This window comes from Lampetra fluviatilis, chromosome 42 (assembly GCF_964198595.1).
Source record: "Lampetra fluviatilis chromosome 42, kcLamFluv1.1, whole genome shotgun sequence".
Lineage (NCBI taxonomy): Eukaryota > Metazoa > Chordata > Hyperoartia > Petromyzontiformes > Petromyzontidae > Lampetra > Lampetra fluviatilis.
This window is the reverse complement of record NC_136316.1, coordinates 10,202,251-10,221,438: the sequence shown is the minus strand read 5'-3', so window position 1 is coordinate 10,221,438 and position 19,188 is coordinate 10,202,251. Positions and strand designations below refer to the sequence as shown.

Genomic DNA, 19,188 nt, shown 5'->3' with positions numbered 1-19,188 from the left:
TTAGTCGAAAGCTTATATAACATAAACCTATCAAGGATATCTGCCAAAGTCCTGTAAAGTCATGTCTGGGTCATGCCACGATGGGGCACGTGGCTCTTCTGTTGTTGCAGGTGATTTTGAAATGTGAAAATGCTTAGCCCTGTGCTCGGATGTCAATCTCACACGCCGTAGCAAATTGTAGGAATTTTTTTTTCTCCAAACTTCACTTTTTGTCCCAATGTCATTCAACCAGGCATCTTGTCGATCGCCTCCAAGTATGTCCGTGACCGCTGGCGTGTATGCTCTGCTTCCACACGTCGAGAGAGATGCTGGGGACTACGCGTATGGGATAAAATAAATACCAGTAATTAATTTTAATTGTTTCTTGAGCATAAAAATTATTCATGCATTCAGACGCTGTCATGGCAAACGGTGAGCAAGGATGTTGGCACATAACCCAAAATGCCTTGGTGTTATATAAGTGTGCATGCGCGTGTGTGCGTGTGTGCGTGCATGTGCGGTGTTTGTCTGTGTGTTCCCGTGTGCCGTCCCGGCCTTCATAGGTGCTCGCTAACAGCACTTTCCCCCTGAAATTTGTTCAGGCTACACGGGAGATCTGTCTTTGTGTATCCGAAAGTGTGCATCCAAGTGATTGTGTTTGGGCGGGTGTCAATAGTTTCAGCCTCATTTAAATTAAGTTCCATAACCTTATTGCTCTTGACTAAAATTAGTGTAATTTTAGTATAGCCAGAGTCTGTGGATGCAATTAAGTTATTATGGCTTAGTCATCTTAAGTAACACAGCAGCAATTAGTAGAACAGCACAGCTCCCAGTTGGGGGATTGTGAAATCAAATTCTAGCCAGAGTCAAGCGAGGTTTCATTTACCAAGGAGAGTTATCCTGTTCATAGGACCTTGCCTGCTCAAGTGATTACTACGACAGGGAACTCCGACTCATCATGAGGATCCCTCCAGCATTTAGAAGTACCATCGATGTGCGAGACTTAATATTGTGGGATGTCAACAGTGGTCATCTTGGATTGACCGGTCCTCGCGATAGAACTATGGAATTCATACCAAAGGCTCGAGACCGCCAAGACATATGAGTACAATACTTCACTTTCTGTTTTTATGCTTGTCTAAACTGAACTTTCGTTGGGCATCAATTCTTGGAATTGTGCTCTCATTGAGACGAACTTAATTATTTTGTACTGTTGGGTCTTTCGGTCGAGTCACATAGATCGCCTTCAAGACGATCGCTTGTCTTGCGATCGAAACGTCGTGATCTATTATTTTTTATTTACGTGACTTGACTCAAAGACCCAAGAGTATGAATTCCTGCAGTCACGAAAGCTTTAAATGAAGATGTAATTATTTTGCTCAAGCTTTGCGCTTGTTTCACGAACACACATGAAATGCTTGTGCCAGGTGTGGTTGGCATGTGCTTGAAATTCCAACATTTTGGAGCTCAATATTCACAGATCTTGAACGAATGATCAAGTTGGATTTTGTTCAACCAAGAGACCAGGATATAGTCACATTTGCAAGGGGCCCCTGGGTGGCTCTTACAAAGGTGAATGGGACGCCGGTCTGCAGAGATACGAGGTGGCCATTGGGAGAAGGTAGTACAGAAACGTGGTTGACATCGTATCTGTGAGCAGTCGTGGGTATCCCTCCAGATACTCCATGGTTTTTATCCCAACACGCAAGCAACAACAACAAACCCCACAAAGAGCAAATGGCAAAATAAATTAAATCAGAACCCTCGTGAAAATAAAGGAACCGTGAAACTTGGTGAAGTGTCCTCAGGATAAATGAATGAATGAAGGGCATTAGCGCCACGAGTTGTGTGACGCTTTCTCACCGCGGCCACCTGCCCACCTGGGTTCTCCACGAGTTGCCCAAATGTACGCCCCCACCCAGCAAAAAAAAATACTGCTTCATCAACTAATTTTTCCGCCAGCAAATATCGGTTGAAGTTAGGACCACATTCTTTTAAAGTTAAATATTAGTCTGCCCTGGGTCTTAAAAAGAAAACATTTCTTTGCATCCCAGTGTAGCAGCGCAAAAAATGTGCTCCTGATATCCCAACCCGCTGTACTTGTTAGGAGGTTCTATGGTTGGAGCACTGCGTTTGACTCCTAATAATCGTAACGGCTACGAGTTCGGATTTGCCAGTCGGGAAGCCAACTGGCTTTTTGTCTCTGGCGCTTCCACGAGAATGGGATATGACTTTGACCATATTTTATTTCACAATATGCCTGAACAGTGTTGAAAAACACATCAACAACTGCGGTCTGAGTGCTGATTGTGGTTTAAAACAATGCTCGTCGCTGGCGCAGCGAGTGGCGCGTCTGTTCATTTCCCGTGCGTGTAAGCGTGCGTCGTCTCCGTTCTAGGCACGTGCGTGAGCGCGGTTTGCGCTAAATGGGCTATGCGCTGCTTTCAAAGGAGCGCGTTTGGAGAGAACACGCTGTTCCCGTCTGCTGGACAATGTCCAGCGAGGGGAGGGGGAGACTGCGGCTGTGTGCGGCGGCGGCGGTTCGCGCAGTTCCAGGGAATCCAGACAGCCCTGCGTGTGTGTGAATGTGTGTATGAATGTGTGTGTATGACTGTGTGTGTATATTAGTGTGTGTTTGAATGTTTGTGTGTGAATGTATGTGTATTAGTGTGTGTGTCTATGAATGTGCGTGTGTGTATTTGGGCCAGAGTAGTGCAGTGGTTAGCGCACTGTGCTAACCACTGCACTGAGTTCGATTCTCACTCACTCACTTCCGAAATCGGTGACATATCTGAAACGGTCCTGGGCCTTTCGTAGGTCGACTCAGCCTTAAAATTAGTACCTGGTGCGGTGTGTAAACAAAGGTGGCCAGGCACAGTGTTGGCTACCCACCCCCTTGTGTGCCGGTTTCCATAGGTGCTCGCTAACTGCTGTTAGAGTCTGTTAAGGTTGTGTAATGACATGATGACACCTGCTGGCTGGGAAAGGGAAGCACGGGCACCGCTAAGACAACATCCAATCAGAGAGGGAGAGGTATCTGGGGCAAAGGTAAGAGGCGGGGTTGGCCGAGATGCTCCGGGAACCTGCTCGAAGGTTCCACGAGAGGGCGTGGCCGGAGGCGTGGCCGGAGGCGTGGCCTAGCCGCGCCTGAGGAGATATAAGGGCGAGCGGGCCACCCGGGGCTCGGGTCCGCCAACCAGCAGCGTGGCCGCGGTGGGACCACGTCGAGTGATCGGCCGTGTGCGTAGCCAGTGGAGACGTTAATATCTAAGCGTTGTACTCAGAGTGAGAAGGATAAGGTTGGCCTGTGTTGTGCCCGTGTAAGAAATAAAATAAGTTCTCTCTACACGACGTGTTGCGGAAGTCGCTCATTACAGTTGTATACAGGGTAGGGGGGTATTTGGCTTTATGCTGTGTATGTGAGTAGCGGTGGTACATTGGTCCGTGCTCTACGCTACAGCCCACGTGCCCACTTTTGGTCAACTCAGCCTTAAACCGAGTAACTTACGTGGCGTGTGCATACAGAACTGGGTAGGCAAAGTCGGGTGGTGGGTATGTTTCTGGTGTGGCACGCCATGCCGGTCTTCATCAGGTCTCGCTCACAGCACTCCCCGCAACGGGCTAAGCGAGTGGTTCTCCTGTTATGTGTAATTTCTTTGGATATTATGTAAGCGTGTCGTCTTAAATATTAGACTGTGCATTGTGCATGGCTCTGGTTATATATGTTGTGCAACGAGTGGCTGTGTGTGTGCACATTTTACATGTACATGTGTGTTGTGTTTGACATTGTTGGTATAAGCAATCTCAAAGTGGTGCTTTATTCCTCGAAGGTAGAGACCAACCCATTGCACTGTCCTGTGACTCCTGTCAATGTTCAAGTTCTTATTGTAGGAATAGAATCTCGTACACAGGCTTGTACGCACGGGATTACTTACACACAGATACGCATACAATCTCGCGCATGCACAGCATAGATATAGCGCGCTGTTGAGGGGCAGTTGCACTTGACTGCTAAATAAAATGTAAATCCTTGTCTGTGATACGTAATACATCTTCTTAGAGTAGGTGTATAGTGATGTATCCTCATGCGGTTGCACGTGTGCACAACAGCGCAGTGTTCGTTTGTGTGAGCGACTGTGGCCCATGGTGGCTGATGGTGATGCCTGCCTCTCTTGCGGCAGCGCCGTTCCACAGAGCCCTGGGGACTCGGAGCGGCTTTGTCTGGGGGGGTGTCGCCTCACATTGGGCTTGTTGTGAACTGAGATGACCTGATGTCCAGTCACTGGATGTTCTACCTAAGCGCAGTGGCGGCTCCTGCAAAATCTCTCGGGGGGCAAATGTCTGGATGATTGATAAGGATAAGGTCCACCCATGCAATGAATAAATTAACAGCTTAAGCATGTAAAGGCAACTTCACTTCTTTAATATTAATGAAAAATAAAGTGACTCTTACAATACATCTTGTTTGTTTATATACTCACTATTAAAACAAACCACTCAAGTTTATTTTTATTAAAGATTCCACTAGGTGGCGATAAATTATATTGTTGGATGAAACGTGCTTACGTATGATGACGTTAGCACGTATGATGACGTAAGCACGTTAGTGCATGCCCTCCCGGAAGCCATAGAGAATGCATTGCAGCGCCCCCGTTCGAAAAAAAACATCTTTGAATGTAAGTCTATGGGGCCACTCGGGGCGATTCTCAGCCGTAGTGAAATCGCCCAAAAAGAGGCGGTACTCCACAGAACGTGACATGACGCTGATTGGACTATATCCAGAGGCTGACAGTGACGGCTAGCGTGACTCTGTGGTTGAATGACATTGGTGGTGCGTCGCCCAATCGCCCTAATGAAGAAACCGCCCCTGCCTAAGCGAGAGATTTATACACACGTGTACAACAAAGACCCCCCCCTCCTCCCGTGTAGTCTTAACAGACTGCTGGGGCAAGTGCTGATAGCAAGTAGCACCTATGAAGGCCAGCACGCGAGGGGGTGGGTGGCCAACACCATGCCCGGCCGCCTTTGTCTCCCTAGCGGCGATGTTTACACATCACACCAGGTACTCATTTGAGGCTGAGTAGACCTAGGGGAGGCCCTGGACCGGTTCAGATAATCGTCACTGGTGTTCGCCGTGAGCGGGAATCGAACCCGGGTCGCCAGGTTCATAGCGCAGTGCGCTAACCGCTACACTACCGCTCCCCAGACAGACACACACAGACACACACATACACACACAGAGACGCGCACAGAGACGCACACAGAGACGCACACAGATACGCACACAGATACGCACAGAGATATGCACAGATACACGCACAGAGACACGCACAGATACACACACAGATACACACAGAGACACACACAGAGACACAGACGCAGGTGAAGTCGCATCAGCGTACGGCTTTATCTTTGGCCACGCCTACTTTAATCATCCGTGTGCTCCGTGTTAATCAGGCTGTGGTCACACAGACTGTGTGTGTTTAAATTATCTACATTTGCCATGGCTTCTGATCAAGTGGTGATTTGTTAATCATGTACAGCTTGCAACATTATCTCACCGAATACTGTTAAGCTTTACGGGGGATCTTTGTTTTTTGACTCCCCATCTGGCCTGGAGGTCATGTGATAGATGATTCAACTCGCTATCAGAACTTTGTGAGTTCAACTTCTGATCAGGGCTCAACTGAGACCATCAGCTGTCTCGGGGTTGATATAAATTCAGTACTGCGTAGAGGAAGCGGCCCCGGCAAGAGGTGGAATGTCCACTGGTGGCTCAGGACAGCTCACCGCGAGAGGAACTGCCAAGCGGCTGTTTGCGCATGGAGAGACTTTTGACCGCGCTTCATCAATACAATAAATACATCCATCAGCCCACTGGAGGACATGCAATTGGCTTAAACACGCACTTACCGCGCACCTACCGCGTACGTACCGCACACTTACCACGCACGTACCACTCGCCTACCACACACGTACCGTGCAAGTAACACGTGCCTACCACGCACCCGCCACCCACCTGCCACCCACGTACCACGCACCTACCGTGCACTTGCCACGCCAAGTCCCGCGTAGCTACCGTGCACCTACCGTGGCACATGCCACGCACGTACCACGGCGACGTCGATCGCGCTCCCTGGTGGCCCCCACGAATGCGCCGCGTAGCTCGGTCTCCGGTGAACCCACCCGGCTCCTTTTCCACGCCATCTCAGAAACGTGGCCATCCTCGCGTTCCCAGGGCTTGCAGTGGATACTTTGTGTCGGGTTGGGAGGGCCGCCATGCGTGAGGTGCCTGAGGGTGTTGCGGGTCCGTGGCGACCCGTGGTGCGGGCCGCAGACGGGCGGTGGGGCCGCTGGGTCCGCGTGAAGGCAGAGACGGGCAAACGCTGTCGGGCCCTCGGGGTAGCGGGGACTCGTGGGGTAGCGAGGGCCCCCTTTGTCCCGGCGGCGGCAGCTACTTCGTCACCGTAGCGCTCCTCTGACGTTGCCGTCGTGTTGGGCCAACGCGGCCGGGCGGTGCCGTGGGTAGAGGGCCCCCACTCAAGATTGTAATGTCGCAAGTTCCAATCCCAATTCGGGGATTCACTGAAACATCATCCATTGCTGCTTCAGGGTTGATAAAATCAGCACTTATTTGTGAAATCAATCCGCTGCTGGATAACGGTTTCCCCATGCCATTATGCCTGGTGGATTGTTTGACCATACTTCACCATGCTGGTCAGTGCATGTTGGTTTACATGTCACCGTCGAAGTTAACCAGCTAAAAATGTGACTTAGATCGGCAGTGCGGTGCGCTAACCACTGTCTCACTCTTCCTCCCAATACAACTCATGTGAGTCAACAAACATCGATCTTCGCGCACGAGATTTAATGCAGGGTATTGTGAGCGTAAGAGTTCGCAGACATAGACCAAACACGAACCCTAAGTTTCGATTTAAAGCTTTCGTGACTGCAGGGATTCATCTTCTTGGTTCTTTCGGTAAAGTCACGTAGAAGGGAAGTAATAAAATAATAAAAATAAAACATAATAAAACAATTCTCACGACGTTTCGGCCACAACGCAAGCAGCCGTCCTCGCCTGAGGACGGCTGCTTGCGTTGTGGCCGAAACGTCGTGAGAATTGTTTTATTATGTTTTATTTTTATTATTTTATTACTTCCCTTCTACGTGACTTTACCGAAAGAACCAAGAAGACGAACCCTAAGCTTCACGCCGAGTTGGCTTTCGCAACCAATATTATGATGCGTTATTCATTTTTTTTGGGTCAGATCACGTGAATGAAATGTGTGTCGAAAAGCCCTCCTCCGGCTGACACAACGCTGCCCCACCGCCCGAAGATGCTGGTTGGTGCTGTCACCGAAGACGTCACGTTTGTTCACGTGACAGTTTTATTCATTGGGTGTGTCGGGTGGAGGTGGGTTTAGAGCACTAACCCTAGGCCTTACTCGCGACACGAACAACAGCTGTAATCCTATGAAATAAACCCCATCTCTAGCACTAAACACAACCTTACTAGCCCAACATTATCCCTAACATTTAGGACAAACCTCGTCCTAACCATGCATTTAACAATACCACTTGCTAAGCTTAGGCTACGTCTCACCACAAACATCATCTCTGGCCACAGCGCCAGTCCTTAATAATTGACGCGATAATGTTACCATTAAGGGATGTTATCCAGGGAGTTGTGTGCACACACACACACACAAAGGTATTTAATGGTAAACATCGGCAGTGACTTGGTGTGAAACGCAACTGCTGTGAATAAAACACAATCTGTAGCCAATAGGGAGCCCTAAACAAGGCCTATCCTATCCCTCGCTCCAGCCCCGTCACCACATCCCATTGTTCCCGTGTACGGCTCCCGAGGCCCGTTCGTGTGTCCACAGGTCGGCTCGCTACGCCAAACAAGGCGGCTCTAATTGGCCGCAGCCACTTATCTCTCACTCGCAGCAGCAGCAGCAGCACACGTGTGAGCCTCTCGTGCCGCCGACGCGCGCGCCAGAAGACGACGACGACGACGCCTGCGCGCGGTCGCCTCGGGTCTTGGCCACAATCCCAGCACCCCCCTCCCCGTGCCACGAGCCGTCTATAATTGCTCGTCTAGACGGCTCGGGGTGGGTGGATGGGTGGTGGTGGTGGAGGGGAGGAGGAGGGGAGGGGAGGTGGGAGGCACGGGGAGCGTCTGGGTTGTCTGCGCGCTGAATGTTCCGCTCGCACTTGGCGGCATCTCCGTGCTCAAATTAATCAGCGGCGTCGCGACCATATGGACCCGACTGGATTACGATAATTCCCCGTGATATTAAAGCGGTTATGCCGACATGACGGTTTCACCTAAATTAATAAATAACTACTACATACACTGGGGGTGAAAAGAGACGGCTCCATTAATGTTGATTATTTGTACCTTTTTTCTCCCGGTGATATTCGAACACATTTATCAATTATATTCCGACAGAGGTGATGTCACAAATGTAGGGACAAAGAAACTGGATGAACAAGATTGTGACAATACGTGCCATTTGTGTGTGGTATCGTCTCTGGGTCTCGCTTGCACGGCCATTCCACTGCACTCATTTTCAGCAGTGCAAGACGGATGAGAATGGTCCCCTAACGTAAAAAAGGTCTCTGAACCACATTTTTATCCACGATTCCATGATTTGGCTTAAGTCCCCCGAACTCTTTGCGCACGAGAATCAGACTCGGGCTCGTGTGCGAGCACCGGTCTGGTTGGAGCCTCGGGGTCCTCCGCAGCACTCGGCTCCCACACAAACGCAACGGGTTTCGTCTCAGAGGTTGGTTGGAGCGACCCACAGCACGTTCGCGCGGCCGGCCGGCACCCGTTCCCCGCCTTCTCCGAGTGCCCACGTTCACCCTTTTCCCTTCTTGGCCCGCGTCCCACCCCGCCGCCGCCACGTAGCCACCCCCCGTGCCCTCGCCGCCCTCACTGCACCACACCACCCGACCGGGATGTCTGAAGGCCGCTCCGTCGGGCTCCGTCGGGCTCCGTCTTGAACGCTTCTCTCCGGCCTCGCGGTTTGAATCGCGATTTATCGTTGCGGTCTTCCCGTCCGCCTGCGCTGCCCCTTTTTTCTCCTCGGAGACGGCAATCGTTCGCTCCCTGGCTCCCTCCCTGGCTCGCTCGCTCCCTGGCTCCCTGGCTTGCTGGCTCACGCCCCGGCGGTGGCTTGGCCGACGCTCACCACCCCCCCCCACTCTCGAGCTGTCGCGTCTGCCCAGCTGCATCCGCTCAGCTTTGTTTCAGCAGCGAGCTTGAGTTTTTTCTTCTTCTTTGGGGATATTTTGCGCGTGCGTGCGAGTTCTCTGTAGACCGGGTTTCATAACAACGGAGCCAACGAGCGCGACGTTCTGCTGCTGCTGCAGCAGCAGCCCCAGACAGGGCGTCTTGCCCAGACACCTGCTCGTTCCTCCAGCCAACAGTCAGACGACCCCAAGGCATTTTTATTTCTTATTTAAATTTCGGCAACATTATTAATTTATATTTACCCTACAATTAAATTGCGCAAAAAACTATTTTGGTAAGAGGCAGATATATGCGTAATAATATTTCTACTGTTTTAATTCGAGCTTTGCGTTGTGGGAGGGGGGGGGGCTCGCGCGCGTTGTGTGGTTGTTGTTGCATCGCCGCCGGTCGCACGGGAAGCGAGTACAGTGTGCCCGATGCTGGCAGCGTGACAGACGCGCGCGGGAGGAGAGGCGCCGTCTCGCCGTCTGGCCCCACGCGTCGCGCCGCCGTCTCGCGCGCACCGGGGGAAGTGGGCGTGCGCGCGCGCGCACCGCTCGCCCCCCCCTCAAGCGCCACCATTTGTGATGAACGCCACGAGCGTGCACGTCTCTCTGCTGGGTAAGAAGCCGCCGCCGTCGTCGCTTTCGCCGCCGTCGTTCTGCGGCCGCAGCGGTTTCTGCGCTCCCCTCGGGTTGCCGATCTGCGCGGCGTCTCCCAGGCCGCCGGCGGCCGGGGAGACGGACGAGCGCGCTGCGAGCGCCGGCACCTTGTCGGGTGATTGTCGTCGGCATCGAGGGCACCTTCTCTGTCTCGCACATTCCGTCGGCGAGCGCGCGTCGGCCGAATTGCGAAATGTTCTCGGTTTCGGGGTGGCCGAGCAATGGGTGGGCGCGCTCGAGCCCCTGGGGTGAGGGTGAGAGTCCCGTTACAGCCGTAGGGTTATTTCTGTGGGGGAGTTTGAAGTAAAGTGCGACGTTTACCGGAGGGTGAAGGACGTTCAAGACCCGACGATGTCGCTCACCGGAGGCCATCGTGCGGTGGTGTCGTAGCTTGCGTAGCATATGAGAACGTTGCCTGAAATTAAAGATTTACTCCCGTGCGTTAATCACCACATTAGCTCGGTTTTCTTTTGCAAAAGAGTCAGTGAATCTAAAGAGACTTGCAGACCATTAGATTGGTGGAATTGTGAATCTGTCTTATTTCTGTTTAAATGTACCAATTGTAATAAATCTAATAGTTATAGAGAATTGAAGTTTATGCTGGATGCTGCTCACTGAGAAATTACTTCTCCATTTTCAGGAATGTCTAGCTGCCATGCATTTTGTTCCTCAAAAGAACGTCAGCAGGCGGTTTTAAAAACGCTTCACGAACTTAGGGCAGGATATCGACAAATGTGGCCAGTGATGAGCGGTGCCCCGTTGGCTCGTCTGCGCAGTTTGACGTTTCCATTTCGCTGTTTATTGTCTGGCAAACGGTGAGTGGCTGGACGTTTATGCCACGGGCTCTTAGCAGAAGCCACGCTGGAGCGGACGCTGGACGCTTATTCTCCGCTACGGAAAATGCCCCCTGGGCAGCGGTAACGTGAACGCTGGAGGCCATGCAGGCTACCGGCTAGCGAGCGCACCACTGCCACCGCTGCTGCCGCTGCTGCTGCTACCACCTCTGCCACCACCGATGCTGCCACCGCTGCTGCCGCTGCTACTACTTCTGCTGCTGCTGCCGCTGCTACTACTTCTGCTGCTGCCGCTGCTACTACTTCTGCTGCTGCTGCCGCTGCTACTACTTCTGCTGCTGCCGCTGCTACTACTTCTGCTGTTGCTGCCGCTGCTATTACTTCTGCTGCTGCCGCTGCTACTACTTCTGCTGCTGCCGCTGCTACTACTTCTGCTGCTGCTGCCGCTGCTACTACTTCTGCTGCTGCTGCTGCCGCTGCTACTACTTCTGCTGCTGCCGCTGCTACTACTTCTGCTGCTGCTGCCGCTGCTGCTCCCCGTCCACCTGCAAGTGTATTTTTGTTGGAGTTGGAAGCCCCAGCGAATACTGCGCATGCAGGTGGTGGCAGTGTCGGATGTTTGAACGTTAACAGGAAAAGCTTTCCGGAGTTTTGGCGCTCCTCCAATAAAAAGCCAGTGTACACGTATAAATTTAGTACAGTGCATAAATACCGCGTCTAGTTTTATACACGACGGGATGTGCATTGTTACGAAACGTACGCGTGGATTTTGGTCGTGATGCATCCGAGTGAGTTGGAGTTTCTAGAGAGGGGCTGCTAATCATTATGCGATGAGTTACATTACCAGCCAAGATTGCCCCTCATCACCATCGTGATTACAATCATTGTGATCACCATCCATCATCAATGGCATTATCAATATCATAATATCGTTATCATCCGTGTCTGTCTGGTGTTGGTTGAGAGCACCACCTGGTTAAAACAGCGGGCAGTTGGCAGTGGGTGCCACGAAGATCTTGGTCCCCGCAATAGGAACGTGGAAATTCCACCCAGTGACTCACAGTGGCCGGTGGAAATCACTCGTACTTGGGGGACACCCAATTTGCAATCCAGTAGAAATAAATGTGGATAACAATAATAAAAATATGTACATATTTTCCCCTGGCTATATATTTGAAAAAAGAAAGAGAATGTAGTTTTTCTGGGAATTCTTCTGTAACATAATGCAGGAATTCCCGTGTATTTGGGGAACGGCGCTCGTTGTAAATGGCCGCGTGCCGAGCGGTTGCACCTGAGGAGGGCGTGAACCCTTCTGACGCGTCGACCCCACAGAATCCTGCCCCCCTGCGACAATTTAACTTCTTTCTCACCGTACGTAGTCAATGTGCTTAATCGGAGGTGCGGAGTAACGTGGGAGTGGATACCTCTGTGTGCTGTTGTAGCCCCTCTCGTTTTGTGGGTTCCACAATCCCGGCTTGGCGGTGCTGTTCCACTGAGCCCATCACTCACGGAATCCACGTTTTTAAGACGTTTTGTTCGTGGGTAAATCAACAATGTTAATTAAATCTTGTAACGCTGCCACCGCGCGGTTTTCCGTTTGATCTCGAAGGGAGAGAACGACTCGGGGCGTCAGCAGGAACTACAGGCAAGCGGGAAGGCAGCCGTGCGCTGAGCCGGCGTCAACAATTTTCCAAGCTCAGCGGTCCTCTATATATGAAGGTGTTGTCGGTCAATTAGTGATGAGTGTTTACATGTGGGAGGAAACGTAAGCGCCCGGAGAAAACCCGCGCGTGCGAGGGGGAAACACTCTACCCCGTACAGACGGAACAGGTGGAGTCCACGTGTTGGCTGTACCGCTGTCTCGCAGCGAGCCAGGGCACGGCTCCTCGATGCTCATGGCAAGGGCGTTGCGCAACGTTTCTGTGATCCACCATCCCGACGTCTCCACGCTGCTGGATCACGCTCATCTTTTATTCAGGATGAGTAAAAGGAGGGTTACGACACATTTATAAATAACGCGATCTAAACCCGAAAACGTTGATTATTAATAATATTGGTCGCGAAAGCCTACGTGTTAAACTAAAATTAGTAAATCTACAGATAGACTGATGTGGAAGGACATCGGTAGGCAGGTATCCCGGTAGGAATAGGTATTATGGGTGTAACGATTTGCCTTACTTACGATTAAATGCATTGTAGTGATTCGGGTTTGTGATGCGATTGAGGAATATATGTTTTAAACGTTGTAGTGAATATAGCGGCCTCTATTGGCTTGCAGGTGCCTCACGAACATATTTCGTACAACGCTCAATTGAAAAAGTCAACTCTTTGAGGCGTGATTTGGCGAATGTTTCTTGAGCTTCTAAATCATTTGTGATCAATACATGGATTCATATTCTTAGGTTTTTTCGGTAAAGTCACGTAGGTAAAACATCAAAATTAATGAAAATAAAATAAAACAAAAATCACGACGTTTTTTTATTTTCATTAATTTTGATGTTTTACCTACGTGACTTTACCAAAAAAACCTAAGAATATGATTCCTTGCAGTCACGAAAGCTTCAAATCTAGAATCAATACATGGATGTCTCCGTGACGCCCCAAGGTGTCGCTCGGTGATTCATCCCCCTAGCGAGTTGAAGGGAGGTGTGCGAATCACTTCAAGCATTGATAGTTATTAGGTTCTATTTTTACATTTTACCTTTCTCATGTTCTGTTTCGTCTATGGGACCTTCTTTTACCAGTTTCCAAGATGATGAAAAACTAAGAATATATGTTACACCTTTGTTGCAACAAAAAGGAGGTGTTAAGATGTTCAAACGCCAAATAGACACAGATATTGCGCGGCAACAAGTCTGCATTAACCACACTTCACACTACTCATGGCAAAACATGCAAACAAACATGGCTCTGATGATTACGCACGCATTGTCTGTGAGACTGGTTGGCCTACACCAGAGACAGCAGCCTTCTTTATAGCCTTGTCTCACCACCAGTGTTAGACCAGAGAATGCCAAAAGGCGAACAGTACATATGCACATGTTTATATATGTAACATATGTACATTTTCTTCCACTCACATCAGCCTAATTATATAATGAACATTTCATTTCCATCGTAAATGATTCTGACACCATTTGGTGCATGTGTCGTAAGTTTGGTTCAGTCCCGACCCTGATGCCTGTATATTTGGAGTTTGCATGTTCTCCCTGTGGTTGCATGGATTTTCCCCCGGGTCATTCGGTTTTCCCCTCCACATTTAGAATCAACATCATGCGTTTCGAGTCTTTGGCTGCTATACATTTCCACACGATGAGCCACTTCGTTGAGCCATCCTTTGTGACCAGGTCACTTCTGAAAAAGAACCACGTAACTGAGTGGGCCATACCTGGTAAAATAAAAAAAAAGTTTAGTTTGATGTACAGTGTGCACCCTCCCTCGGGCAGCACTTTGCAGTCCTGAGCCAGCCGTGCAAAGTCCACATTCCCCTGACAGGGACCTGTCTGTCCCGACAGAGCAGTACTCAGTATTTTAACCTTGGAGGCATGGTGTGGTAAGCTGCAGCGGACCACCCTTCAAGGGGATTTTGAAACTCGGGGAGTTCGGGTGCATCGGTCGCTTGTTGTGTATGTGTCAAGTCTTTGCGTGCTCCCTCACGGTGGCTGTGGCCGGCAGGAAATTGGGGAACGTTTTGTCTTCCAGGCACACAAGTAGAAGATGTTTTGCACTTAATCCGTGGCGATCATCTTCCATTCGCTATGCACTGCTGGATGCAAGTGTTCCACTTGTTATTGATGCAGCTTTTTATTTGCATTGTTGTTGTTATGCCTCTGGTATTACCCAGGGGCCTCGTGACTTGTTCAGGAGGGTTACTGCCACGTGACAAAGAGCGCTATGTTTATTTTAATGGAGTTATTTGCTCGGTATTTTTTTTTGTTTGGACCATGACACACAATGAGCATCTTGCGAATGACGCCACATGATTCACAACGTCCACCGTGAAGCGGATGGCGCGTATCTTTACGGTCGAGGCGCACCGCAGTATTCCTATGATGACTATTTTTTTTGTAACCCGGGAAGGCCCACCTAGCTATATAGTTATTTTTCAGAAGCAACCTGGCTATCACAAATGATAGCTCAACAAAGTGACTCATCATGTGGAAATTTACATCAGCCAAATACTGTAAATGCATGTTAATTCTAAATGTGGACAGTTTATTCATCCACGTCGTGTGTATGTGTGTGCGGAATAAGTGGTGAATGTAGAGGTTATGCACGCTCTGCTATAATCTCAGATCACCAGGTTTGATTCCTTTTGATGATATTCAACACCGTTGACGATTGGAGATGGAACTAATCCTGGGTTTCCTGTTGTATAAGTACTCGGTGCAGTCTGTGATCATTTGCACTGGGGAAACAAAGGTGGGTAGGCGTGCACGGTGCTGTACCGCTTCCATTGCTATACCGGCCTTAGTCGGTGCTTGCTAACAACGCTTTCCCCAACAGTATCTGCAGCCAAGCAAGAATCTGTATATCTCTGTGTGTTTGCTTGAACGGCTGCTGTCTTTGTATACCTCTGCGAGGCTGAAAATAGATTTTTCTTAAATTCGAAAAAGTCTCGTTAGCTCGTCCGCAGGTCCTTCTCCGGGAGGCGGCGTGCGCTGCCGTGCGAGGATTCGGAAAGGATTCTTTGCCTTATGACGTGATGGCCAGAGCAGCATACTCGGAAAGCATTGGGGGAAGGGACGTGAAAGCGATGGCCCATTTGAGAAGTTGTGGTCTCATTGGGAATTGACTTGTGCCGCGTGGTGTGATGCTTGGGCACGTGTGTAGGACTAGAGTAGCGCTTGTAGGGAGTATCTCGTCTTTCACACGGAGAACGTTCGTGGAGGGGCCCTGTACGGAACGAGCAGGGCACGTGCGCACCTCTGCCGCCCGCCGTTCGATATTTCTCTCACGACTTCAAGAGCGCTCGTCTCAAATTGGGAAAGTCGCGACTTCGAATCCTCATCAGGGTTTGAACGCGCTCCTCCTGCTCAATGCAGCGAGGAGACTCACTGCGGCGAGTCGACAGCGGTCGTCGCGAGAGTAGTAGCGGCCGCGTGTCGTAAATTTCCAATGCCGGCTGCGGGGCCGCCGCTGGAGGTGAGCGCGCTGCCGGCTCGCCCGGCCGAGCGGCGCGACTCGGCCACGTTGGCTCGTGAGCGGCGGCGGCTTGAACGCTGCCCCGCTCGCTGTCAATGGGTTTGACCCCGACAAACGCGAGTGGAGAGGGTGCGAGCGTGTGGCGCTGGCGTTGTTGCGGTGTGACCGTGATGCCCCCTAGAGCCGGCATCGCGCAGAGCCGCCACGGCCCGCGACCACTGCCCATTCAGCCCCCCACCCACCGCTGGCCCCATCAGTCACGTGACTTCAACGTTGACATGTTTGGTTTAAATGTGGCAATCTTGCCGGGTGGTGGAGGGTTAATGACAAGAATTTTGGCATAAACTACCACGTGGTCCATCCCAAGATAAATAGTTGAGCTTGTTTGGTGTTATGCATAAGAGTTACCTGGAATAACTATAAAGAGAACTGTAACAAGTTCTGCGAGAGGCTAATCTTCAATGCAAAGAGACATTACACAACTCTTTGCTGTGTCGCACTTGAAGTGGCTATACACGGTATTGCAGGCACGTTGATGATGAATGACATCCCTTGAGTCTCGGAGTTCATTGTGGACAGAGCCACGCATAAGATGCATGCTCTCTGTTAAGTTTGCAACGTTCTGTCATAATTCAGTGCGCCGTGTAGCAAACATGCCCCTTCATTATTGTTACCACTCTCTCTGCAATGTTCAGCCAAACGTGCTTTCTACGTCAGAGGAGTTATGCTAAGCATAAACAAGGATAGACACTCAAATACAGTGGTACTGTTCATGGCTGGGTGCTCGTGGTTTAAGTGCTGTACTCAGAATTGTATGGTTGCAAGCCCAAAGCCTGGATGGAGATAAGATCAGCCTCTAATCCCTCTGCTATCGTCTCTGCAAAGTTAGCAGTGGTTGTTCCTATAGACTGATCTCTGCCATAGCAATGTGGAATATTCACAGTTTCGAGGATACCAATCAGAGCTCCCAGTGAGTGCTGCCCCTTTGCTCTGTGAGTAGGAGACACCCTCAACCCCCCTCCGATAGGCTCACAGTGATGACATCACCTTCACTCCCCTCTATTTAAGAATGACATGGGATAACTTCTTCACAATTCTAGCTAATCGCCCAATGCTGCTGGTTGTTATTTGTGTAATCACCGGCAAAACGTCACAGCACTCGAATTGTTAACGTTGTGGGGTTACTCTCCAACTCACCGGTGTGTGTTGAAGCGATAACTAATGGACACGTTTTGTTTACGTGAATAAACCTTACTCATTGGCTGTGTTGTCGGGTGGCTGTGGGTTTAACGACACAATATCTATTTTTATGCAATCTAAACCCAACAAAAAGCTCCCTCTTTATTACGGACCCTTGGGATTTTCACCTCTGGCAGCAGACACCACGTGCTGTGGCAGTTGCTTCAGATTTTCCCCGTAGCTTGAGGTTGCTGCACCCATGGACGCACACTGCCGGCAGCAGCGAGCCTCAGCCACGTGGGAAGTTGTTACCGTGACTGGGCTCCTCCGAGCGGAGCACTAAATGGGCTAACCGCTAACCAGAGACATCGGGGCGGCGTGGACGGCCGGGTGGAAATAGTCAGCGGAGATGTCGAGAGCGAATTGTAAGCACGTGTGCCGAGGCACCGGGAGACGCATCGCTGGGACACCACCTCCCACTGCCATGCTTCCTGTAGGGGGGGAGCGGGTGTGTACGTGTGTGTGTACGTGTGTGTACGTGTGTACGTGTGTGTGTGCGTGTGGGGAGCGATAGTGCAGCGGTTAGCGCGCTGCGTTATGAACCCGGCGACCTGGGTTCGATTCCCACTCATGGCCAACACCAGTGACGATTATCTGAACCGGTCCTAGGCTTCCCCTAGGTCGACTCAGCTTCAAATGATTACCTGGTGCGGTGTGTAAACATCGCCACTGAGGAGACAAAGGCGGTCGGGCGTGGTGCTGGCAACCCACCCCCTTGGGTGCCTTTCCGGTCTTAATAGGTGCTCGCTAACAGCACTTGGCCAAACAGTCTGTTAAGGCTATACGGGGAATCTTTGTGCGTGTGTGTGCGTGCATAATCCCTGCCACCAGCATCAATCGTTAGCTGTAATGTGCACTACCAGTGGCAAGTGGTGTTGTGAACCTGTCCTGGGCCTCCACTAGGTAGGCTCCGCCGGCAATCCGTACCAGTCGAGGTGGAGACACAAACTGGATAAGGTCAGACCTGGCCAGACCATCCCGTCGTGTGTACTAGCTGACTTAATAGGCGCTTGCTAACAACAGCACGACCACAAATTCGTGTCTAGTAAAAAATGGATTTTATGTTTGTGTTGCGCATACATTGGTGTTCCCAGAGCATTGCTCCCCGCCGCGTGCATGTCTACGCGTGTGCGTGCGTGTGTGTGTGCGCGCGTGCGTGGAAGCGAGGGAGTTCCATGGCGGAGATGCCTGGCACACGTCTAAGTGTAAATAAAGTGCACATGGGTGCTGGCTTGTGTGAAACAAGCACTGCTGGCTCCGTTACAGACACTGAGAAGAATGTGCACATTAGAATGGTACTTGCTGACGATTGCACATTTTGGTTCGATGATGGTCTTGTGCCGATTAAGGCATATGCATCATTCCTTGTATGTCTACCTCCCGTGAGTGTCTGTGTGTGCGTGTGCAAGGAGCAATGGCGTCGTACTTTTCTCACTTCCACCGCTGTCTGGCAGCCCATTTTTGAACGTTGGCCATGCACAACATTCGTGGAAATTTGCGTCTGTACCTGGTTTCTGTCCCGAGATGAGTACCTCATGTGGTGTGAGCAACGCATGACCAACGCAGAGATAAAGGCAGCCGGGCTTGCTCGGTTACTGCTCTAGCCGTGCCCTTGTGCGCCACGTCGGCCGTAGGCTCTCGCAAACCGAAGCCGCCCTTGGCTGACGACGGCTAACAGAGCGGGGGTCTCTTGTTGCCGTGTTTCTGTGCGTGCAGCTGGAGTCGAGTTTGTGCAGATCCTCGTGATCGTGTCGGTCGCCGTGGTGATGGTGCTGGTCATCACCTGCATCCTCAATCACTACAAGATCTCCTCGTCCTCCTTCATGGGACGACACATGCACAGGAGGCGCAGGGACCACCCCTGCACGGTACGCCCACTCGCCCATGCATCTTGTTGCCCGCGCGCTCGCTCGCTCGATCGTTCACTCGGTCGCTTGCCCACCCCGCCGCCTGCCATTTGCCCAGCGGTTCACTTGCCCGCATGCAAGCTCGCCCATACTCGCCGACTCGCTCGCTTACTTGCCCCTTCGCCGCTGGCTTTGCCTACGCGCTGCTTTGCCACCTGCCCGCTCACCCACTATCCCCCCCACTCACTTGCCCTGTTGCCCACTTGCCCGCGTGCCGC

At 51.0% G+C, this 19,188-nt stretch overlaps 1 protein-coding gene across 2 annotated transcripts in view; it reads left to right on the top strand.

Moving 5' to 3' along the window:
• Positions 1 to 19,188, top strand: part of LOC144946712 (uncharacterized) — a 195,617-nt gene that overhangs the window by 166,200 nt on the left and 10,229 nt on the right. For both annotated transcript variants that reach the window (XM_078875823.1, XM_078875822.1), the window contains one exon: positions 18,780 to 18,931. In XM_078875823.1, coding sequence (XP_078731949.1) covers positions 18,780 to 18,931 — 152 coding nt within the window. The remainder of the gene's footprint in view (positions 1 to 18,779; positions 18,932 to 19,188) is intronic.